Raw genomic sequence first — 25,493 nt, forward strand, 5'->3', positions numbered from 1 at the left:
AAAGCTCTACTTTTCTTTGCTGTGAGGGTGGTGAGAGCCTGGCCCAGGTTGCCCAGAGAAGCTGTAGCTGCCCCATCCCTGGAGGGGTTCAAGGCCAGGTTGGAGGGGGCTTGGAGCAACCTGGTCTGGTGGGAGGTGTCCCTGCCTAGGGCAGGGGGCTTGGAAGTAGGTGATCCTTAAGGTCTCTTCCAACTCTAATCATTCTATGATTCTATGAAACGGCTTTGGTTGTGATCCGTGCTATGGGATATCTCCAGTTCGAGCTGTTTCTTCGCCAGCCCAGATACAGCAGAGATCACTGAACTGCTCAAATCCCACATCATCTTAAGGATCAGCCTGACATTGGTCCTGGCCAACAAAACAGACTATCTCACATGGCATTCAACTGAAGAAAAAAAGTTGGAGATAGGCATATAATTAATGCCAGTCAACAGGGCGGTATGGAATATAGGTCTTGTCAGCCAAACTCGATTTCATTCTCTCATGAAATTACAAGTCTAGTTGTAATAAATGTAGGATGTAATAGCATGGATGTAATAGACTTAATTAATGCATTTGACTTATTACTTCATGACAGTCTGATTAAAAAATTAGCACTATACAATATCAATAGTGCACATGTTAAATGGATTAAGAATTGTCTAAATGACAGTTCTAAAAAAAATTGTTTAAAGGGAACAGGCATTGAATGGCAGCATTTTTATCTGTCCTCTGCAGGGGCTGGTACAAAGTCCATTGCTGGTAAAGTCTTTCATCAGTAATTTTAAAGCAAGAAGAAGTCTCAACTTATAGAATCTGTGGATAACTCAGACGAGCAGGGTGATAGGATGGTCTTATAAAGTGATTCGTTGCTGCGCTGGGCCCATTCAATCAAAAAAAGTTTCAAAAATAGCCATATGTAAAATCTCTACTGAAAGGAATAAGCGACACACACCCCACCTGCAAATGGGGAACAGCCTTCGGGGAAAGCACAAAGGTGGCAGTAGACAAGGAAGTAAATATGGAATTTCACTGCAATATTGCAATAAAATGGAAGAGTGACTGAATTGGGATGCCTCAGTGAAAAAGAGGTTGGTAGCAACAGCGCCGGAGAGATCAATCCTGACATTAAGTAGATCCTCAAAAATAGTTTCAGTGACAGCCATGAAGAGCATGATATATTTAGCCTTTCAAAAAGGAAACCTAGAGGTTTTTAATTAAAGGATATAAGTATCTTCTCAGGAAGAGAATGACTGCCTGCAAAAGGGGTCTTTGAACTAGCAATGAAAAGGCGTATCAAGAGCCAGTGGCAGGGATGGAAACCAGGGAAATTCAAGTGGAAAAGTAGGTGCGTATTTTAAATACCGCAGATGATTATCTGCTACGAACCACCACACGGCTCAATTACACCATGGGATCGTTTGGTGCTCCCATAAACCCATGTTCTATAAACCAAGGGAAGCGGTTGATTCTTCATCTCCTGATGTTTTCAACTCAAATCAGGTTTCCTTCTGGGAGAGACACTTCAGACAAACAGCAGTTAAACTTAAAGGAAAAAGTTTTAAGGCTTAATAAAATAGTAAAGGGATGAAACGTAATGACCTGCGATCTAAAAGATGTCAAATTAAATAATGCAGTGAGCCCTTACCAGCCTTAAATGCTGTGAATATGTGAGTGAATTGCCCCTCTTCTTCCTTTGTTCACTTGGCTTGAAGAAAGTCTTTCTATCCCAAACACTGTTCTCTGTACAAAGAGTTGGGGCTTTTGTATCATCTTCTTTTCATCATGGTTGATGAGGTAGGGACTAACCTAACTAAAATTTCTATATGATCTTTATATAGGTGAGTTAAAATCTTTCAGCTACAGTGTTGGGAACAGACAGACACCATATTGCCTCATTAAAAAACCCAAATTTAACCCTAAACTTACACATCAGAAGGATGCAGCCTTTACATGTCAATAAATGATGTTTACTGACAAATCAGTTATACTGGTACCAAGGAAATGCAATACCAGGCTTGTAACATCCAGCCTGTGAGAATCTGAACACTAAATTAAGGGAATATAGAACAAGACAAGTGGCCAAGCAAGTGAGAAATGCTAGCTTTAGGTCAGGGCATATTAATTACAAAGCTAATTAATAAAATGAAGAATTAAATATGGAAGGAGTAATGGGAATCACAGAACCTTAGCCTCATAACTAACAGCAATCTTGGATTATTGACAGCATCTTACCTTGAAGCTGAGAATTAGGGCAGAACCGGTTTATCTTGTATGTTTTCCATAAAAATGGCACGCTAAAATAACTATAGCTCTACAAAAAATTTAAGCTCTGTTCTTCTAAACAAAAATCTATTTAATAGAATTTCAAATACTGAAAAATCACAATGTGTCTCATAAAAAGCAGTTTGGAGACTGATAAGAAATGAAAGAAGGCCAAAAATGTGGCCATATGAACAAAGAATAGTACAATGAAGATACTGCACTGAAGACAGGTGGTTTGAAAACTGTCACTGAATTTGTCACTTTCCTGGCTGGGACTGAAACACCCAATAGCATAAAGCAGTATAAATCATTCCACTTTCTTCCCTAGACCAGGATCCAAGCTTTGGAAGAATACAACAAAATATAGTGTCTATAATTTTTTATTCCAAATATATTTATTTTCATCTCCTCAAAGAAAGCATAAGAAAATCTACTACTTGCTACAAAGCCTTCCTAAAAACACAGTAAGAGCATAAAATACAGTTTTGATTTAACTGTATATTAACACTACATCTTTTGGTTGTATGATGTTTATAAGAGGAGTTAAAATCCACAATACGTTTCTTATATTTCCCCCACTCATTTCATACAGAAGATAATACAAGAATTTTCTTTGATTTCATCACCTTCTACTTCAACATTGCTCAAAGTTGCTGCATTTCACTTGTGTGTTGTCCCTGTCCATGGCAGGGAGCTGGAACTAGATGATCTTGAAGGTCCCTTCTAACCCAAACTATTCTATTATTCTATGATTCTATTTCTCTACTCTGTATTAGATAATAAGCATATCAGCAATACAGAAAAAAAAAAAAAATCAAAACAAGGGAAAAAAGACTTCTATTTTTTATACAGAGTCTCCTTAGGAAAAAGTACGTCCAAAGTAGGTGATGAACTTGCTACCAATAGAGTAACACATCGTGAATCCAAAGGTAGTCCCTGACTAAAATTATTCCTATTATAGGAAAGATTTAGTGGTCCACAATGTCAGATTCTGTGTTTGGGGAGCAATCTCAAACTAGTTAGCCTAGGTTTCTATTGGGTACTTTGGACTGAGTGAATTTAGTTTCCTCTGAAGAAAAAAAATGTTGTCCTTCAGAACTCAAGCCCTTGTATTCTGCAGCCCTACTCATTCACTGCCCCTTGAATTAATTCCTTCTCTGACATACGTGTGCCTATTCGGTCAGATAAGATGTCTATTAAGGAACATAACAAGGCTACTGTAACAAATTCTGAAATAGCAGAAAAGACTCCCTTTTATTCATAGACATCTTTTCTTTTTTATAAATACATTGATTTACTGATTAGCGTTAGGTACACAGGTCATTCTTAAAAAACATAAGATGGCAATAGAAGAGAACTGGGGACAGAGCACGGCGGTGTAAGACCTTGGGACATCAGCTTCAACTCCTTGCCCTTTGCATAGGGGGTACGAACCAGACCGAGCTCAAACTCAAATTTGGGCTACTAAATTATGCACAGGAGTCATTATGCCACCGCATTACACGCCAGCTTTAGCCTACTCCTTGTATCATCAGTTTCTGCTATCAGACAGTTATGAATTTAGTAGCTCAGAAGATTGTTTCATCGCAAAGCTCCTTTGAAAAGTCAAATTAATGAAATTCTGTTGATATTTTTTATCATAATAGATAAACACAGTGAATAAAGATCTGCCCAGGAAATATATCCTGTTATCCATGGGCATGAAAAACTTTGAGGATAAAAGGCTAATGCTACGTCACAGTTGCACCATCCTTTTGTCCTAAGGATTCCAAAGTACTTTCTAAATTTGGATTCCATTATCCCCATTTTGCAGAGCATAATCCACTAAAACATTGTGTTCTTCATAATTACTTTTACATATATGCAACATAATTTCTCCAAATACAACAAGCCCTGGACTGACAGCATTTCTGTTCTTTTAAAACCCAAATGCAAAACCTTACCTAATATAAATATTTCGCATGGGGCTAAGGGAAACAATATTATCATGCTTAGATAATAAAAAATTAATTATGACATGATGTGTGGAATATATATGGTGATGTAATTTTGACTTCAGGTAAGAGTTTCAAAAGGTAGTAATTTGACTATACTACCTACCATTTCCCAAAAAACCTATCTTTTCTAACAAGCTCAATAAATACGATGTTATCTTCAGCAGCATGAAATTAAGACATTAATTCAGTTGTGCCATGAAGGCATGTCATTTTTTCGAGATGGCTTAGGACAAATTGTCTGGACTTTTGCTCCTGCTCCAGAAGACTGAGGGTCTCCTGAAATTTTCCTTAAAGAGCAGTGAATAAACCAAATATTAATACAATCCCCAAAACCTCTGAGAGACAGGGCAACAAAGTCTTTGAAGAGCAGGAACCTTCTGACGGCTGCATCTGCCAGGGATGGAGGCAGCTGATTGCGGAGGGCAAAGAGTGACTCGAAAGCAATTTTGCAGAGCCCACCCTACTCCACAGAGTGCTTAAGTGAGTGCAAGAACCTAAAATCCCACTAAATCCCACCATCACAAATTATTAGGAAGCTGAGACCATTATTTCTAGACTGCATTTCAGTTTGCCTGAATATTTATACTTCTTGCAGCTCCTAAAGCAAAAAACAAAAAAAGGCTGTCTTTAAGAAAGTCAAAATGTTTCATACCCTGAGTATTGCTGTCTCATATAAAGCTTTAATGGTTTGCTTCAACTGTGACTTATTGTTCCTGAGAAAGAAAAAGAAAACCAAAAAATCCCTTTTGGTTGGAAAGGGAGTGATGTTCCCGGAAATCTGTGAGCTGGTTCAGGAGTAAGGAGCTACAGAGACCCAAGTCTCCAAGAAAGAGTTCTAATGGGAGATTAGTTCACAAAAATGGCTGTAGTATCCCAAACCAAGCCAGTTTTGGGGCTCTGCTCTGGTACAGAAAAAGCCTAGATGGAAAAGTAAAGAATATATATATATATATATATATAAAAAAAAAATATAACTATATAAATAAAATGCCTGACATCAGAACTGAAATCCAGCTTCAAGCTATAAAGGGAATATTTTTCATTGTCAATTTAGCAGAAAATATGATTGATTTTTTGCTTAAAAATTTACAGCTTTCAGCTGCAAAGCCTCTGTACCACACCTATGCAACACACAGAATTTCCTGAAATAAATGGGCATAATGGAAGGCAAAGAATAACAGAAATGTGAAGAATATGCCATGCATTGAGAACAGCTTTGAAAAGGGACAAATGGAGGTAAACATAATACCTAGGGACATCTATTTATAGCAAGCTCGATGTAAGGAGTTGGAAAATGTTAAATAATCTGGAATATAAAAAAGAAGAAATGAGAGTACGATACTCTAATACCTACTCCACTAGAATAACAAAAATTGTAGTTTTGTCCTTTTCTCTCCCAAGTGATTTCAGCAAGAGGTTACTATTCTGAGGAGATCTATGAATGCAAGGTGAGATTTCTGAAATAATACACCAATTCTCACTCTTTGTCACTCTGAACATCAACACAGCGCCTGGAAGAAAACTGTACATATCTTAATACCTGAGAATTGCAGGCTAGAATGCAAAAAAAAAGGGATAGATTGCTATATTTCTACTCTGAAAGCTTCTCTTTTATATCTAACTTTTATTAAACTAATCCAACAGTTATATGATATACATAAATGTGATTGGGATTGTGATTTCCCAAAAACAAATATGCAGAAAAAGCAGTACAGGCAACCTGAGACTTCAATGTCTTCACCAGAGACCTCTCCCGGACATCAAAGTGAAAAGAGACAGCCACAGAGCAGGGAACTTCATGACAGACAGAGATTCAGAGGGCTTCCAGCAATACGAGAGCTAGGGTGAAAATTCAGAATTAATTTATAATCGACAAACACTTTGCAGTTAGGAAAATGTTTTATTTCCTTTAATCATGAAGGTAAAACCAGTGACATTAGCAAGGGGTTCCTTGTGATCACAGCTCCTCCTGGGAACCCTACTGGGTGTACTATAGAGCAATGGGTTGTCCTTCTGCTAGAAAACAACATCTTTTCTCTTTCCTGCCTTATTTCATTTTTATAATACCTAGACATTACATTGCAAATTGTAGCTTCCATCTGACTGGGCAAGGTGCTGTATAAATACAGATTAAGAGACAGCCTGTCCACCAACTGAAACTTCTGGAAAGAATTAACAGTTCCTTGATGGCAAGTTTATTTTTCCCAACCATCATCGGGAAGGTCCCTGCAGTGAGAATAGGCAGCTTGTTCTATGGCCGCATCATCTGAGGCTACATGAATCATAGAATCATAGAATGGTTAGAGTTGGAAGGGACCTTAAAATGTTTTAGAATATCTCATTTCTGATTATGGCAAGTGGAATTCTTCATTCCTAGAATCTCACTCCGAGCATAAAACCCCACTTAGTGATGACAAGCATCTTCTTAAGGACATGGTGAAAAATATGCCTCACGGTGTCATAGGTTTCCCAAAGACCATTAACCACTGGAAACAGATCAAACCCCAGCTAATATATTTCTACAGCTGCATGACCCATATTTGAGATCAGGTTTATAAAATAAAGGCAAGTAGATCAATCATTAGCCTTTAATAAATCTTTACAGAGATTTCACTTTTTTTGTGGCAAACCTTTTAGACATTATTAATTCTCACCCCAATTTTAACGAATGGCTGTGCCAATGCTTAACCTCAAGAAGTCAAGTAAAATGAATTATTACCGATGATTAATTATGCTGTAATAGGCCAATAAGAGCAACCTTTATTTCAGCCATTGATAAAATTAATTAAAATTGACTCCAATAAACAGTGTTCTGCTTATATCGGTACTTACTTGTAACAAAAAATATTTTTGCCTTTTTTTCCTAAAATATAAATATTGTACTTCATATTAGACCAGTGAAAGCATTTACCTCCTGCTTAAACCTAATGAACATTCATTGCATTTGACTATCCATTATTCCTATTCAACCAGGCACAAATCAAGAGTTTTAAATTACAGGTCACTTGTATCCTTTCTAAAATTCCCATTTAAATGGGAGCATTTAAGAAAGGCAAAGAAAGGATTTTAATTCAAGCAAAACCAGTATTCCTTGACATTTATTCATCCAGAAAAGAAATGCCCAATTTGGATGCCCAACAGTACTTAGAAGACAATGAGGAAAAGAAGTAATTGTTAATCTATTAAAAAAAAAAAAAAAAAACAAACAAAACAAACTCAAGGAAGTAGTATATTTAAATAATGTGAATCACTGTGCATTTGTGTTTATTGTACAGTACCTACTACAACGAGATCTATTTGAATTTAATAACATCAAATCTGGCAAAATGAGGGGCACAAATTTCTTTCTCACAGATACCACGCCTTGGAGATATATTTTTCTCATATTGAGAGAAGCTCCAGCCTTGTTAAGAGAGAGAGGCACAGGAAGATCCACCGGCTAAAAGCTGAGCTTACATACATTCAACCTGTAATAATATGCAGTTGCTTAACATTGAGGGATAAATGCTTGATATTATTTATGTTCTGAAGATATTTTTAATTCAAGCTTTTGTGCTGAATTCTATGGTCTACAGATGCAGGAGGCCAGTAGGGATGGTGATCATCCACAGCATGAGAATCAATGGATCTATGGCTCCATTCATCGTTCCCTTCCTTGACAATCTTTAGTGAGAACATCACTTTTGTAACGCTCAGCACTCAGAATAGTTTCCAGCTCTCATTACAATTATTCTAATCAGCTCTTACACTTTGGAGCTTCGACCACTCAAAAAGTAATATCCCCCATGTCTGTCTCTATAACTAGCCAGAGGCATTCTCTGACTTTCTTCCAATTTTGCCTTCCACTGAAGCACAGATGCCCTGACAGTGAGGACAGGATGGCCCAGTACTCTGCGTCTGGCTTCCATGTCCACATTGCAGATGAAGGAATGGGAGGAGATAGTTCTCCGTGACAGATGGACAATTCATGTGTTCATCTCTCCCTTTATCTGCAGGAAAGTGAAGAGCTTTCCCCTCTGATCATCCAATAGTATTTAGTGAATTCTTCTGCCACTGACAAGTCATAGAATCATAGAATCATAGCATGGTTTGAGTTGGAAGGGACCTTAAAGACCATTGAGTTCCAACCCCCTGCCCTGGACCGGGACACCTCCCACCAGACCAGGTTGCTCAAAGCCCCATCCAGCCTGGCCTTGAACCCCTCCAGGGATGGGGCAGCCACAGCTTCTCTGGGAAACCTGGGCCAGGCTCTCACCACCCTCACAGCAAAGAATTTCTTCATGCATACAAAGAAACTTTGGCATCTTTAGCAGAATTTAAGACTATGCCTGTACTATACAATTAAACAGCACCAGGGAACATTCCCAGGTCCTGGGATTAGATCTCTTCAACACTAAATTGTTGGAATTCATGTCCATGGCATTGAGTCATGCTGTAAATGTCTCTGTCTCTCCCTGCACGCGTACGCATGTGTACATATGCACATACGTAATTACTGAGTTGGGAAATAAGTAAGGACCACCTGAACCCTCCCCAAAAAGGCAGTTTAAGTGTGTAAGTGATGGATTCCCGGTATTATAGGTCGTACATGAGCTAGCACACACTTTTTCAGTACCTAGATTGATGATAGGATCAGAAATGTGTGTGGCTGGAGGAAGCGTGGGTATATAGACTCATAGAAAATTAACCTCTGCCACATTTTATCTTTTCTTAAGCCTGACAGAAGTCTCAACTCCGCTATGCCCTGGACCAGCTGTTATCATTCACATGAGAGACTCTCCTTTATAAATGCACTGATCTTGTATATCAAATGCAGACTTAAAGAAGGGATTAAAAATAAAAAAAAAGACTTTCATTTAGCAAGCTCGTATTAAAAATTAAAAGATGTTAATAAATACTGTGTCTATAAGCTGGTCTAAATCTATCTAAAATGCCCCACAGTGAAGTCTTACATCAGTTATTATTGAAACATTAAATGCTTTTCTTACAGGCTTACAGCAATCAATTTAACTTTCAGTCATCTTGTACCCATATGTGCTGCTCCTGTTGATGAAATGGCTATTAATAAAGGAATAGATGGCTATGAATTAAAGCAAGCTCTACTTAATCACATTAATCCAGAGTATGTTAAAGGCTTCAATTTTCTAAATAATTTTGGGCTTAATGCCTCCGAGATGGGCAGACTGCTCTATTGATGCAGCATCTGGTCCAATTTAAGCTGCATTGTGAAGGAGGAATTGTTAGGCCCTTGCAAAAATAAGGAAGACTGACAGTTTTAGGGATGCAACCAAAACTGCTACAGCTGAGACAAAAGATACTGCAAGATATTGAAAAAGACCTACAACAATTAAAAGGCAGCCCACTGCTCTGCAAATGCAACTCTACTGTTCAGTGAATTGTATATGATTAACTTACTCGTACTGATGGGATGAGTACTCCATACACTTAACCATCACTGTATTTTCCAGTCATTGAACATCCAACAGCTGCTGCTGTGAAATATGTTCACTTACCCATTACACTGGGTTACCAATTAGAGAGGAATTATTTAAAAGGGAATGGCACAACCACTAACGCTGTCCTTGCATAAGCAGTAATTTCTGGCTTCAGGGTTGGGGTTTTTTTTCCTGAGGTTTTTTTTTTTTTATTATTATTATTATTTTGGTTGTGTCAAGGTAGTAGTTTTACAATGAAATAAGATTTACCTTGGCTTGTAGCACTGAAATACTGCTACATTCAATTAAGGAGCTGCATAAAAAGTGTTTTAAATAATTCTGGGGGAATAAAAAGCTTCATAGAAGAATTAGGGGGTTTTAGGATATTTCTGCAGGAGAAAGGTTTTTTAAAACCCAATCTTCATAGAAGGTCTTCAATGAAGGAGACACTATGTTATAGTCCATCCATGGGAAAAAAGATATTACCCTTGTTAATACTCCTTTGTTAAATTTAATATGTCAAAATTACAAAAGTTTTAGGGGCAGATCTTTTTGCCAGTAACTCCATTATAAATGAAAACTAACTCCAGTGAATTCAGTGCATTTGCACAATATAAGTCCGTCCTGAATGAAGCCATCAAGTCGCATTCTGCAGAGCTGTAAAAATCTTTCTCTGAAAGCTTATTTCAATTAAAAGTAATATTTCCATGAAATAAACAGAGCAGGTTTGTGGGGCAGACATTGCATAGAGCATGTATTATCACATATTGTAAAATCTGGACAATTATTAAGTGCCCAAAGAAGATCTTCTATGATACACTACAGTATCCTGCATCTTACAGGACTGGAAAGGAATCAGAATTTTAAAACCGAGATTAAAAATTACGTTTAATTTAAAATGTTCAGATGCATAGTTCCTTTTTGGCTGAATAAAACAACTTAGATATCTAAATACCTAAATATATCAGTTGAAATTCTCTATGACTACAGGAGATAAAAGAAAACTTTAGATATCCCCTTGCTACCTATGCTTTCCTCCAACACTCCTCAGTACCAGAAAAATCCACAGAGCTGTAGATTTCAAAGGGCTTTATAAGATAAGATAAAGTATCTCCTTTTTTATAAATGAGGACAATAGGCAGAAAGAGCTGAAGGTCATCCAAGTCAACCTTGGATCCAGGAATAGAAGGAAATCAGCTGAGTCTCAAGGTACCAGCCCAGCTGAGGTGCTCCTCCTCCTTTCTGCAATCCCTTCTGCTCCAAAAAGCTGCCAGGAAAAGTCCAGCATTAAATCTGCCACTGAGGAATATGAAAGGGAAAAGCAAGAAAAGGGAAGCAAACACACACCGACCAAGAGTGTGGTGCGCGTGAGAGAAGCTTCTGTTACTTGTTATCAGTCCGAGTGTAATTAAATGGGAAGATCTTCCCCTACTGCATTCAGGGAGAAGTTTCCTTTCTGGGAGGGGTTTCAAAAGCGGGGAGGAAGGTTGCGTTGCTGGTGTGACAGCTACAGGGGTAGTTTAGCGATACTTGGACAAGGTGAGAATAGAGGGAGTTATTTTATGCCCCATCCCTGGAAGTGTTCAAGACCAGGCTGGATGGGGCTTTGAGCAACCTGGTCTAGTGGGAGGTGTCCCTGCCCAGGGCAGGGCAATGGGACTGGATGATCTTGAAGGTCCCTTCCAACCCAAACCATTCTATGATTCTCGTAACTTTCTGAAAAACACCTGAAAAGGTTTATATGATCTTTATCAGTAGTTCTAATAGTTCAGTTGTTCCTCAAACTCTGGGCCATTCTTCTAATTAAGAGCTATTAAATAAGCCTAAGTACAAATAAATAACCACTTACCGTGCCAGGGATATAAAAAGAATTCATATCTAGGAGTAACACTATGGCAACAGCTTTTGTAAGATACTCTTTGACACTGCAGCAGAGCTCCTGTTTAACAATTCAAATGCAGAAAGATGAGAATAAAGGAGGCAAAAAGCAACTAAGTGATATCCCTGCTCATAGATCAATTGTTTTGATGAATTCTGCCCTCACACGTTATATGAACATAACATGTGCAGACAAATTCTATTTCATGGTAACAATGAGTTAGCGTGGAGAAGAGTCTATTATCATATTGAAAATAAAGGAATTGGAGAAGAATGGAAGGCAGTAAATAGATGAATATGCAGTGAGACACTTGGCTTTATACTCAATTGGTCTGCAAAATTTGCCTTCTAGATCTGTTGTGACACTATTTGTTTCTGCACCTTTAGGAGAAGATCAGAACCGTCTACTTCAAGAGCAGTCGCAACAAATGCAGTTTTGCTGCACAATTTTTCCCTTTTTAATGAATTATTTTCCACAGCTGCCTGAAATAGCCATCCTTTAAGCAGCCTTTAGAAATAATTCTCTTTATTATGGAAAGTTCCCCACTGCTATATAAAAGACACTGCTCATCATTAGAGACTTTGGTGGGCTTCAGAGTGTGTGAATCTCTGGGAAAGACCAGGAAGAACATTTTGCTCTTCCTTGTTAATTAGATCTGAAACAGCAGGAGCTGGTACCACAATATTGCACACCTTTGGTGTGACATCCCTCAGTTCAAACACCTGCTCAGGATGTTCGATGCCTGGATCCCAAATGACTCTCAAAATAAGAGATGTACAACTCTAGAGAACATCCTAACTACCAGGGTAGAGGAAAAACATGTTACTTGTCCTGATGAAGCAAGGCCACTGTGTAGACATAAACGCAAGATTATAGAATCATTGAATCATTTAGGTCAGAAAAGACCTTTAAGATTATCAAGTCCAACCATAAACATAGCACTGTCAAGTCCACCACTAAACCATGTCCCTCAGCACCATGTCTACGCGTCTTTTAAATACTGCCAGGGTTGATGATTCCACCACTTCCCTGGGCAGCCTGTTTCAAGGCTTAACAACTCTTTCAGTGAAAAAAGTTTTCCTAATATCCATCCTAAACCTCCCTTGGCACAACTTGAGGCCATTTCCTCTTGTCTCATCGCCTGTTCCTTGGGAGAAGAGACCAACCCCCCCTGGCTACACCCTCCTTTCAGGGAGTTGTAGAGAGCAAGAAGGTCTCCCCTCAGCCTCCTTTTCTCCAGGCTGAACACCCCCAGCTCCCTCAGCTGCTCCTCACAAGACTTGTGCTCCAGACCCCTCACCAGATTCATTCCTTTTCTTTGGAGGCCATAAAGCCAGATGGGAAGCTCATTTTCTTCTACTGCTCAGGGCTATCTGGGGCAGGGAGGAGAAGGAGAGAAAGAAGGGCAAGGTCCTGGAACCTATTCTCATTACTAACATCTTTTTAAATATACTTTTTAACAGCTTCATGCCAGATACACTTTGGGAAGCCAAATCAGGGATCTGTGCTTTTTCCTGTGCAAGAATCTCCTCTTGTTTGCTTCTGTCCCCACCACATTTCCATTTCGGATCACACGTTGTTGCCGATTCAGAAGCAGAAGGAAGACAAGGTCCCCTCCCCATCCAAAACCTGACCTACTTAATTCATGAAAATTGTATCCTACCTTCTTTTCACTTTCAAGCTTGGTGCCTAAATTCAGCTCACACACTAAGGACACCCAATCCCCATCTGTATTTTTTCATTTAATTTCAGCTTCACGTAAAGACTTCCAAATAGATCACAAAGACAGGCTGGGAGACTGCATTGTGAGTGGAGAACTCATTACACCTTTACTGCTGTCTTTGAACATCTTTGAACACCTGCAGAAGGGCTAAACTGTCCCCGAACAGAGAGGAACGAGGCAAGAAATAAAATGAAGCCATTTGTTAAACCAAAATCAATGAAGCGGTGAAAACTAATGGTCCCATCTGCACCTACCACTGGTTGGGGTCAGTTCTGCTGAAGGGAATTGCACTGCCAAAAATTGAAAGGACAAGAATGAAATAGAATCCTGACCATTTTCCTCACCATACACAGTCCATTCAGAAAATAATAATAATAGTAATAATAACAACAATATTTAGCGCTCTTGTAATGCTTTGGAGCTTCAAGACATTGCACAAACAGGGCTTCATCAATGAGGGTGGAACTTCTTTTTCCAAGGCTTGTTTGCGACTTGGTAGCCACTTTGCTCTTTTATCTTATCATCATATTAGCAGACTGAGACAAATTTCTTCCTGATGTAACACCATTGACATCAGCAGAATTATGTCTAGGATCAATTTGGCCCAATTTATTACTTTCTTAATAGATGATAAGAGCATTATAATGGTGTTCCACTTGAGTTGGAACAAAGAATTTTCGTAGCATTCAGCACTCATAATGACATGATTAAACCCTGTATCCTTTCCAGGAAATCTAAAACACCGTAATTATAACCCAAAAATGAAAAAAAAAAAAAAAAAAAAAAAAAGGAGAAAAAAAAAGAAGTCAACAATGTGTAATCAAGGTAGTTGGTGATAATGCAAACTTTCAGTTTAGTACATAGTACCTGTCACCTTTCCAGGATGAATAAAGGAAAGTTATGGCCAGAATAAATTATGACCTCCTTAATAACACAGGCTGGAGAGTCTCCTTTAAACCAGCATATCCTTTTGAGAAGGAAAGTATTCTTTCATATCCAGGAGTTGGATCACTCATGGCTAAGCCGAACATACCTCCAAAGTATCTCCATTTCTTCTGTCTCCAGAAGGACTGAACGTGAAAGGAGGTACAACAGGGGAGACAGAAGTGTTATGACAGGGCCACGAAGAGCTCAACAACGCCCACCGGCCATGAAGCCTTTCTCCCCAATCAGCCATCCAGAGAGAACCATAACTTGCATAAAGTGCATAACTACTCCCTGCTCCCAACAGCCTCACACTCACAGAATCACAGAATCATAGAAGAGTTTGACTTGGAAGGGACCTTAAAGCCCATCCACTCCACCCCCCTGCCCTGGGCAGGGACACCTCCCACCAGACCAGGTTGCTCAAAGCCCCCTCCAACCTGGCCTTGAACCCCTCCAGGGATGGGGCAGCCACAGCTTCTCTGGGCAACCTGGGCCAGGCTCTCACCACCCTCACAGTGAAAAATTTCTTCCTGAGATCTCATCTAAATCTCCCCTCTTTCTGGGCAAATGATCTCAAAGATTTCTGCCATCTCCATCTGAGAGCCCCTGAGAAGTTTCTAAACCAGACCTTGGCACAGATTACCACCCCTTTAACACAAATGAGTTGCGTATCACCCGTTGAGGTTATACTTGTTCCTTTGACTTCTTCAGATTGAAATGCCACTACCTAAGGACAGCCAAAGCCACCCCTCCACTGGGACACCACACAGGCTCACCAGCTGACCTCATGCTCTTTGTGACAATCACATCCTACCTCTCCCAGAGGTGCTACAACGGATGGTACAAAATGCTCTAGTACTAAGTAACAGGAGCACAGCTCTATTTTTCATGGCTGATGAGACTCCTGAGAAGAAGGATTGTCGGAGATTCCTGAGAAGGACTGTCACAGTGTGTATCATACTCCAGTTTAAAGCCCAATGACAGCCTGAGAACACAAGGACAGTACAGTTGAAACTGCTTTCTGTTCACTTACTTTCTACTCAAAGCCAGGCAGTGGTAGGCTGAGATGATGGCTTATCATATTAATTAAAATTCTCTTATAGTTTCTTTTGATTTCTCCAACTGTCTGCAGCAATCTGTTGTCTTTTCTCTTAGTTTTATATAGTATGCTTTGGGAGGAAAGGACCTTATTTTTCTTCTGTGCTTTACCCAGCAAGGTCATAGTCCATGCCAAGTCTAGCATTTGAAACATTAACGGCACTTTTTTAGCATTTTTGTTCTGCTGCTGTACTATATTAGCAGAAAGCGAACTGTATAGACTTTATGGAAATGTGACATTAGAACAGAATCACTTGAAGGCATTTCAGCTACAATTAACATTTTTCACTCCTCGGAAAGAAAATAAAAATAGTTTCTAATTGAATCGCTTCACTGAATAAACACCAGAAAAAAACAAGTGGGGAACTAGTAGACAAAAAAAATAAGGTTAGCCACATGTCGGGGTTGGTTTTTTTTCCAGGCAGATTTGATCTGTGTGTTAGCAGTGTGGGCGCATGTGTATGCAAGCGCTGCCACGATATATTTTTGCGCTCAGTAATAGGTACAGAACTGTCTCCAGGCATTGGCTGCACGCAGAGTAGAGGAGGCAAAGCTGGTAATTCCTTTTTGCTTCTTCCCAGCCAGGGAACTCCAAGGATTCATGGGTTTAAAGGGCTGGTTGTGAATGTCACTATAGACAATACACCTCAAAAAAGATGGAAACCAAGAGTAGGGCAGTCCAAAGAGTCCGGGTTTGAGTATCTGTACCACATTAACCAACAGCTGTGTCCAGTAATTGTCCAGGCTAGGCTACTGTCCGGGCTACCACCACATCAGGGACTACCAAAGCACTCCAGCAGTACGACTGGTCACATACTCATGTCCCAATCTGTGCCCTGTTCAGTTTACTGACATAGACACGGCCTTTTTTAGTGCACCAAAGCATTTTAAAGATTTTTGTCTCTTCTATAAAAGAATTTGCCTCCAATGGATGTACTCAAGTCTTAGCCCACAGCAAATCCTCAGCAATTAAATTGAAAGTTGACTTCTTTGAAGGATCCTTCATCTCTTGGCTTTACCAAGATAAGTTAGGACTCCTCAGACAGACTGCTTGATCTCTCTTGGAAAATATTTCTTGCTGTGCACAGTTGTAATCTTTTGCTATTTTATGAGCCTTTTTTCCCCCAAATCATCCTGAGTCTGACAAAAAAATTGTGCAATGTTGTTGATGGTTTCCCTTAATGGATGCCACTGTAGAATACTGAAAAGTGGGGAGCTCTTCTTTTCATAATGAAATATTCTGATTTTTCTTTTAGTTCAAGCCAAAGTGCCATTCTAAAACATGGTTCCATTACTTTACTCCTTCCTAAAATTTAAGAACTATTTAAAATAAAATCAGTATCCTACATGGTCTCAATTTCTTCATTTCTTTGGTTTTTATGTTAGCCAAAACTAACCAGGAAAAAAAATAATGAATTGACCCAAGAATTATTTCTATTTAGTTTTTTTCAGTGTATCCAGCTAACTGAAAAAAAGCTATTTCCTTAGCGTCTGTCTTCTCTTTGTGAGCCTCTAAATCAGTAATACAGGGCAGTTGCCTACTGCTGTGTGTCACACTCCAAAGGGATTTGTTTGATCTTTCTAAATTTATGTGAGCAATTCTGTGAACTCCCTTGAGCTCTGGCTTTCCCAAAAAGTGTCCTTTCCCCCTCAAAGTGTCCTTTACTCTATTGTTACTTCACATCGAATATAGAAATCATTGCTATAGATCATTACAGCCATGAGGACCCCAAAGGCTCTGCCTCTTCTTTCACTGGACCAAATTCTTTTCCTACTCATGGACCAAATTCTTCTCACCTGGAGAAACTCATGTGAGAGTGTGTGAGTCTGCAACTGTAAAACAGAGCAGAACTCGACTATCATAACTTTACTTATTATAAACTAAGGTAAAATAGTCTTCTTGGGCACGGCTGAGCAAGAAGAAAGTTACACTCTTGTAATCAGATATTTTCATCAATGATCCATCACATAGAAACTATGCAGGTCACTGGCAGAATTATTGAAAATCTTAATCATCATGGTGAGATAGTATTCAGTTTACAGACTTTTATGTGCCAGCATAAGAATATGTTCTGTGAAGGGAGTAAGTCAAAGTGGGCTATGTTTACACACAGTAATTTCAGTACTCTCCCAATTTCAGGAAAAATATATTCTTAGAAATATTCATATTGCCCCCAAAACATTTCAGTCATGTGCCACCAAAGGAATGAAGATTTCAGCTGGGGGAAGAAGCAGTAGGAGCAGCAAAATACCACAAACGCACCACAATAAACAAGAAAAACAGGGAAAACAAACACATTCTACCTCCAGAGCAATGCTCTCCCAAGAGCTGTGCTTCTCCCTGGTTTCTTCCACCTCTGATCTCTACCCCTCAGGACATTCTTTTGCTTATTGTTTTCCTCTTTTTTTTGTCTTATAGTATCAGTTTGCTCAATACTTCAAATATTACATACCAAGAATGGTTCTCATGGACACGAATAGCCACAGGTGACCTCAGTGGAGTTACTACCTGTAGTAATCCCTACTTCTAGGAGGACAGTTTGGTAGAAGACCGGCCTTGTTGGTTTTTTAGATTTTCAAGTGTCTCCATAGCAAAAACAAAATGTAAGAAAACCCCACTGGCCGTAATAACACCAGGGAGCCCTTTGGTAACATCATCTTTTTTCACAAATACACTATGTTCCCATGCCTAAAATGAGAAGCAGCGTTCCACTGCACCTTCCCTGGTCAGGCACAGTGACACGGGGAACATCACAGCCTAATCCTGCACAGAGGCTTCAGAAAATGAAGGTCCTTTGGGAACCCAATAGAGGGTTCAGGTCAGAAGATTTTTGTCTTTGACTTGTTCTGTAACGGCTCTTCCAACCTCTGGGGCTATCGCATTTTCATCTTATATATATCTTTAATAAAACCAGGAGATGAGAAAGACAGAAACAACACATCTCAGTGGAATACAATTCAAATAAAGTTGTTAATAATAAATAATATATTTAGTATTTATACTGCTACTACTACCTAAGCCTGTGATTATGGGCAATGCTGAGATAAATAGATAAAAGGAACAGAGGATAGCAGTGAGAATATTAGGATTTCAGATTTGCCACAAGGCACAATCAGGTATCTAAATAATAAATATCAGTGTAATTTCTTCAAGCCTGAATCAGCCAAGACATTAACCCTGAGAAGTCAAATTCTGAAATGGAAACGTAAACTTAGCTTTGATTAAAGATGTAGCAGAACTCCCTGAGCAGAGCAGTTCCTATTCCTTGTGGACACGCAGCTTTTTGTTTTTCAGACAACGGTTGGTAAAAATCTTTATTCTGCCTTTTATTTTTAAATAATGAATCTACAGAACACATTTCTGTATCCTGGTATTCTAAGGTATAAATGACATTTTCTTGGTCAATAAGAAGCTCTTCTGTTGAAAAAGAACATGTCAGTAATGTCAACGCAGACAATTTTCTAGGTGGAACTGCAATATAGCAGGTAACTGGAATTCAATGCAGCTGTTGTATTTCTTGTTGCCAAGGTTTTAACATCGCAGCAGCATCTGCTATCACCTTTCCAAATGATTTTTTTGAAGTGAAATTGGTACATTCATTTTATTTCATGACTTAGCAATTGCATCAAGGACAAATTATAGTTTACAGGGTTATATCAAGGTTTTGTCTGCACATCTAAGAGGATCCTAGGACTGTAGTCACACGATTACAGAGACTCAAGTTATTCCAACAGTGGCCTAGTTATAAAAATTGCACGTTTTCTACAAAATCCTGTTCTTCAATTGCTACAAAAAATATAGAAAACATTAATATCCAGAGTACATGACATTATCTTTGATCAATACCATGTTTTGTACTTTGGCTGACCCTTCCTTCCTTCCTTACAGGTGAACTAGGCAAAAGAAAAGGGGAGAGGTGGAGCACTTGGCCAATATTACCAAGGCACGTTGTTCAGATCAAGGGTATGGTGAACACTGATATTCTTCACAGAATCTATAAGTCATTAAAATTCCTATATCCTGTTCTTATAAGGAAAAAAAGAACAGACAAAGGCACAACAGGAATCTATTCTCTTGACAGCGATTTAATAATAAAAGAAAATGTTCTGAGCCATTCTCATTACTGCTTGGAAACTTTAATCTTGTGGACTTAGTTTCTGTTCATGAAAACCTTCAGATCCCTTTATAAGCTACAGAAAGTGAAGGGAATACTTGTAGTTTAATTACACATTTAAACATTTTGGAGAGTCAGACCCACTTTGGAATAGTGTTGTGATGTCTAAATGAAGGGCTTTTCAAGTAATACAAGGCACTGTCTCGACATACTGATAGTTTGTCACAGGACATTCATCTGTATTTTGTAGAGAATGGCAAACCTGAGAAGGAAAGAAATATTTTCCCATATTATATGTTCTCTCTACTGATACTAATAGCTCGTGAAAAATGCCAGTCAGATTTTCTGTTGTTGGCTTTAACCATCATGCTGTTTATGCATAAATATGTCAAATATAAGCCCCACGTCATAGAGTCAAACCCTCTTCCATTCTTAAAGCAAAACCATGCAGATCATCAACCTGTTGTGGACTTTACTGGTTGCTTTGCCCTCTCTTTCAAGTAGAACTAAGATGAAGTAGAGATGGAATTCACTTTATAAATCACCAACTGACCAAAGGGATAGGAGGTAACAGAGCAAGAAATTAATTTTGCCTTTCTCCACTCTCTTCCATCAGCTATTTGGAAGTCTTCTGGATGACCTTTGGAAGCCTAGACATTTTAAGGAGAATTGGAGCTCCTGTGTATAGGAATCAATCAAAAGACTAATTGGGATGCAAGAGGCAACACTATCCCTCAGAAAAACATGGGTTTGTTCCATAGGAAATGTGAAACAACTTCACAATCAAGTATTTTCTGTAACTCAACACAGAATCTAAGGCCATGTGGCATACTTTTATATCGCGTTGTCAATTATTAAGAAATGTGACTTGTGTACAAGAGAATATGCTTCAGAAAGGTACTGAGAACTGACTAGATTACAAATTGATTTAACTAACTAAAATACTGTTACATTCACTAAGCCTTCTAACTAATATTGGATAATAAACAGGCATATTCATCTATTTTTCTTACACTGAAGATAAAGAAAGAAACCCAAAACAAAATAAAATGACCTGCTTAGATGTTAACAGCTTGAACCATAAGCCCTGTTTTTAAGAAAATCATCGTTAGCTGCATATTTTATATGGTAATTGTACATAACCAGTTTATGAATAACAACAGCAGACTTTTTCCCTTCTGATTTCAGTGCCACTTGAGCTATGCAGATTTCAAAAAGCTTATGAATATAGAGATAAACAGAATTGTTCTGAACATCTGTAAGCAAAATATGAAAAGATGTTTCATACTGAATGAACATCCTGGGTTGTCTAATGCTGGCCAAAAATGGTGTATTTATGCATTAGGCTGAAGCACCAAAATAGCTCCAAATCCCTCATGCACTCCAGAATGCCTTTTCAGATTTTCATCTGTATGGTTGTCACCACAAAATGTAAAAATAATTTTCCAGCACAGTATTCAGAAGCATCAAAGTAACTCAATTATCTCTTAAACATCAATTTAGCAAGGCAATACCACATCAGCTGATGGGAGAATCTTCAAATGACCACATCCAAACAGGACAACACTAATCTCACCCTTTCAAGCGGAATCCTGACTTTCCTACCTCCCCAACAGAGGGGTGCATCATCCTGCTCTTCAAGGCTTATGAGGTTGGAGGTTTGCCCTTAGAGGATTACATTTTCATGGAGAACCAACACAGTGTTGTAATAGCACAGCCATCACCTGGGTGCTGGAAGAAAATTGGTGTCCCCTCACATAGTTCAATACTAGGTCTGCAGATCACTCTTCCTTCCCAGTGAAGTCCACCACATGAAGATCATGGCAGAAGACTAGAACACCACAGATGTGAAAAATGGGCCTGTATTCACTTAAAGCAACACAACTCTAGAAAATGGCAATTACACAGTGCATAATAGGAACTGTTCTTCCCAGTAGAAACTATGGCAACTGGAAGCAGTCAGATGGCAGTATCTTAGGGGAGCTTGTGAGAGATCTCTTTAAAGAGACTTCCAAAAAGTACGTTCAAAGATGAAAAAAAGCTGCCAAAAAAAAAAAAAAAATCAGAATGAAATAGGGCTAGAGGAAGATAAGTAGGAAAAAATAGTATGCAGAAATCAGTAAATTCTCCAAGTCAGCTCAGCTGCCCAACTAGGGAAAAGAAATGTGTAGCACGTACACATCCCATTTATGTTCACACAGACAAGGCTATGAATTATGTGCTTATGCTTCTGGATATCTCTGAGCAAAGAATCCTCCAGTGTCCAGCATCTGGAAGCGTATAAACATCCGTAATGCAAATGTGTAGAAAAACAAACACTAGAAAAATAACCTCAGCTGTGTTTTTGCACTACAAATCTAACTTAAAAAACTATCCGGAAATAGACTTCGAAGATTTTTTCCCCTTTCTTTATTCTAGAATTCTTACTATTAAATTACCATTTTTATTTTTGCTTACTATTGATAAAATACAACACATGAACTAGCTACAGAAAGCTTTCAAAGTATCTCAAACAAACGTAAAGCTCACAATACTATGGAGCTATTCTGAAATTTAAAACCAGCCTATACTGCACAAAATTGAAAGAGATGGTACCGTTTTTCTACTTTCTTGGTCACACCATCTTGTCCTGTGTTTGTATCTCCCCTCGGCCAACAGCCAGAACTCAGAATCTTTGGAGAAACACTCAACAGTCCATCATAACTACCATGGGTGTACTGGAACCGTGAGTGCGTTGGGAAAGAGAAGTTGTGCTGCACATTCCTATTCTATATAAATAATTTAATTATTTAATACCCAGGCCATTCAACAGAGTGGACAATAATTACCAGATAGGTCTTGGACCATATGTATTTATAAAAGTTACAGATAGTACAGGCAAATGATGAAAGCACAAAATACAAGACTGGAGAACTACTAGGAAGTATTGGATCTTTTGGATAAATAAGACAGGCATCACTGATCCTTCCATAGATGATCCTCTTTATTTCTATGTTTTGCAGGAGTTCTGCGCATCTATGCATCAGTTAATGCTAAAGGCATAGAATCATAGAATGGTTAGACTTGGAAGGGACCTTAAAGATCATCTTGTTCCAACCCCACCTCCCACTAGACCAGGTTGCTCAAAGCCCATCTAACCTGGCCTTGAACACCTCCAGGGATGGGCACGGTGTCCTTTTTTTTTGGCCTAGATATTTTTAAATATCTATAAACTAAACACTTGCACTCAAAAGCATGCCTACTGCTATATGTTCCCACCAGAAATTCTCCCTAATCTATGCATTCTCTTTAGCATTTATAAGGTGTTTTCTAATTAGTACAGTATTGTCTATTCTTCTAATAACATGCTTTAAGTTTCCGTCAGCCCTGAATTGGCCAGGCAGTTGGACTAGATGATTTTTGTAGGTCTCTTCCAACTGAAACAGTCTGTTCTATTCTATACCACCTTAAAACATCTCTTTTCACCTTTTTTACTACTTCCAGAAAGTTTCCAGTTTTTTGGATGCCCGCAGCACTTCTTCACAGTTGCTAAAGTGTCCATTATCTGTTGGTGCCACTGAACTTTTTACACTCTTTCTATCAAGCCTACGTGACAGACTGTCAGGGAGAACAGTGTATCAACTTCAGCGTTTGGCATAAGAAGTGTTAACAAGGAAATAAACCAAAAGAAAACCTCCAAGCTGTTCTCCACCAGCCAGCACAGGAAAGCAAGAATTTGCTTTAACAGCAACATTAGTCAGTTGGCTGCCAGTGGTTCTATGTTTTAGATCACAGAAAGAAACTGCATTGGGTTATTAGTACTGTAGAATGATTAGTATAAGAGTGCAATGAGAAATAAACGCAAAGGTTTGGCGTGAAAATGATAGGATGTCGTGCATTGATCTGTATAAAAATTTAACAAATTATAAATAATAACGTGAATGAGAAATTTAGACTTCTCGACACAACCTCTTGGTTAAGTGGGAAAAGAAGAATTACTGTGCGCTTTCTGATTTTTGTTCATACTAAGGTACAGACAAAAGTAACATCAAAACTTCTTCTAAAAAAGTTTCTAAGGAATACATTTGCATAATTTGAAACAGAATTCATTTCCTGAAGAAATTATTTTTCCTTTTTCCTCAGAATATTTGTACACACATTAGCTCATTAATGATTAGCAGATAACAATGGGATGGGCACACCATAGGTTTCATTACAGTTTAGGGTGCAAGGCCGAAACCAGGGTTGACCAAATACCAAATCTCTTTAGTCGCTGCAGTCACTCATTTTATTCCTTAATGTCCCTCATAATCTGAGAGGATTCTACTCACAATCCTTAAAAACCAAAGAGAGAGACTTACCTGAACAGACCTCTTTGTAGGTAGGATTTGGAGTATGCCCTCCTGCATAACCCACTTGTGTGGAGTAGACTCCCTTCTGCCTCCAAAACTTCCTCTCGGCTCCCCAGAAACAGCCCATACCTGAATATTGCATAAAGTACATATCATTATGTCAAAATCTGCTCAATACTAAATCACTCATTCACACATTAATTGATACCGTCCATAGTGGAAGCAACATCTATAACCAGCACACGATGGTCAAATGTTTCCCAAGATTATGCACAGAGTAACTATTCTGAGAAATCCAATCTGCATTGGAGCACAACTCAAATAAAGCTTTATTTATGATTCTGAATATTAACATCTCATAGAGGACAAACCCTATAAGGGTTCAAAGGCCCGAACAAGGAGAATTCTCATTCACATTAAAAAAAAGTAACTTAAAAGGCAATTGCACTATTTGTACGGCACCATTTTTACTTTAGTTGATTAGCAAGCTGTCAAAACACAATAATTTGTATTAATGGCAAACAGTTATTTAATTTTCTGCTTTCAGGCATATGCCATCTTTAAAGGTGGCAGTAATAATGTATTAAATTATATGCTATGCAGGAGGAGAAATGCTTTCATTTAACAATTTATGCATGCAGGTATGTGACGCTCAGACAAAATTTCGGTAGTCATTCTCCCACGTGGCCAGACACCAGACTGTCACCAGGTGTGAATTAGCAAAACTCTCCTGGCAACAGGAATCGAGCACGTTGTGTGAAAGCCAGGGGGAAGGAACAAACCAGACTAACAATCTCATTTCTCCAATGGCTTAAATAGTTAAGAAACATTAGCTACAATTTGGAGGACTCTCTAAAGCTGAAATATATCATGTACACTCTAGTATTGTTTAGTTTATCCCTGGTTATGAGCAACATATTTTCTCTTTCAATGATAACATACTTCCTTTTATTATTCCCTTACTAAAACATGTGAAATAAAAGGCAGTAAAAATAAGCTAAATATTAAATACACTTAGAAATCAATGATCCATGATGGGTTTGGGGGTTTTCTATTGACAACACCGCTGATATGACAGGTTAAAAAATTACAGATATGTTCCTTCAAAGTACAACTAGAACAAAGCAATCCCTTCTATCAACTATGGAGGCTCACAAAAGCATCTCTTTTCTTTGAAACTTCAGAGATTAACTTCAAACTAAAGTTGTAATGGACCAAAAATTACAGAAGTAATGACCCAGATTTCTCCTTCTAATCCAGGTGCTCAAGCAAGCCCCGTAAACTAGGAGGGTAGCCTGCTCCTGGAGACCATGGAAAGAGGTAGGCATTTCCAGAGTTCAGATAAAGGCCCAACTTCAAATACAAAGTAGAAGTGCTCATTCTTTTCCTATTTATCTCAAAAATTTTAATGCTCAATAAATCCCTACCTGCACTGTCTGAAATTACTGATCATCAGGGCAGTGGTCATGGACTCTCCTTGATCAATAACTATTCTTTAGGATTCTCTCCTCAATAGCCCTCTCTGACCTGTTGAGTTGACCTGGTGACCTACATCCTCATCAGGGATTCTTTCACTTTCTCTTCTTCGAGTTTATGTCTGAATCCATTCTGCCCTCCTTCCTCTGCGAGACAGACATTTTATTCTCTTGGTGAACCCTTCTCATCGTTTCTCAAGTATCTGGCACCTTGCACAAACCATAAATCCTCACATCCACGAGAACAGATAAAATTGAAATCTTTGTCA

At 38.6% G+C, this 25,493-nt stretch overlaps 1 protein-coding gene across 2 annotated transcripts in view; it reads right to left on the reverse strand.

Moving 5' to 3' along the window:
- The window catches only part of MSRA (methionine sulfoxide reductase A), a 278,878-nt gene that overhangs the window by 121,147 nt on the left and 132,238 nt on the right, over nt 1–25,493 (reverse strand). For both annotated transcript variants that reach the window (XM_074153499.1, XM_074153498.1), the window contains one exon: nt 23,759–23,878. In XM_074153499.1, the coding sequence (XP_074009600.1) occupies nt 23,759–23,878 (120 nt within the window). The remainder of the gene's footprint in view (nt 1–23,758; nt 23,879–25,493) is intronic.

This window comes from Numenius arquata, chromosome 9 (genome assembly GCF_964106895.1).
Source record: "Numenius arquata chromosome 9, bNumArq3.hap1.1, whole genome shotgun sequence".
In the NCBI taxonomy this organism is placed as follows: domain Eukaryota; kingdom Metazoa; phylum Chordata; class Aves; order Charadriiformes; family Scolopacidae; genus Numenius; species Numenius arquata.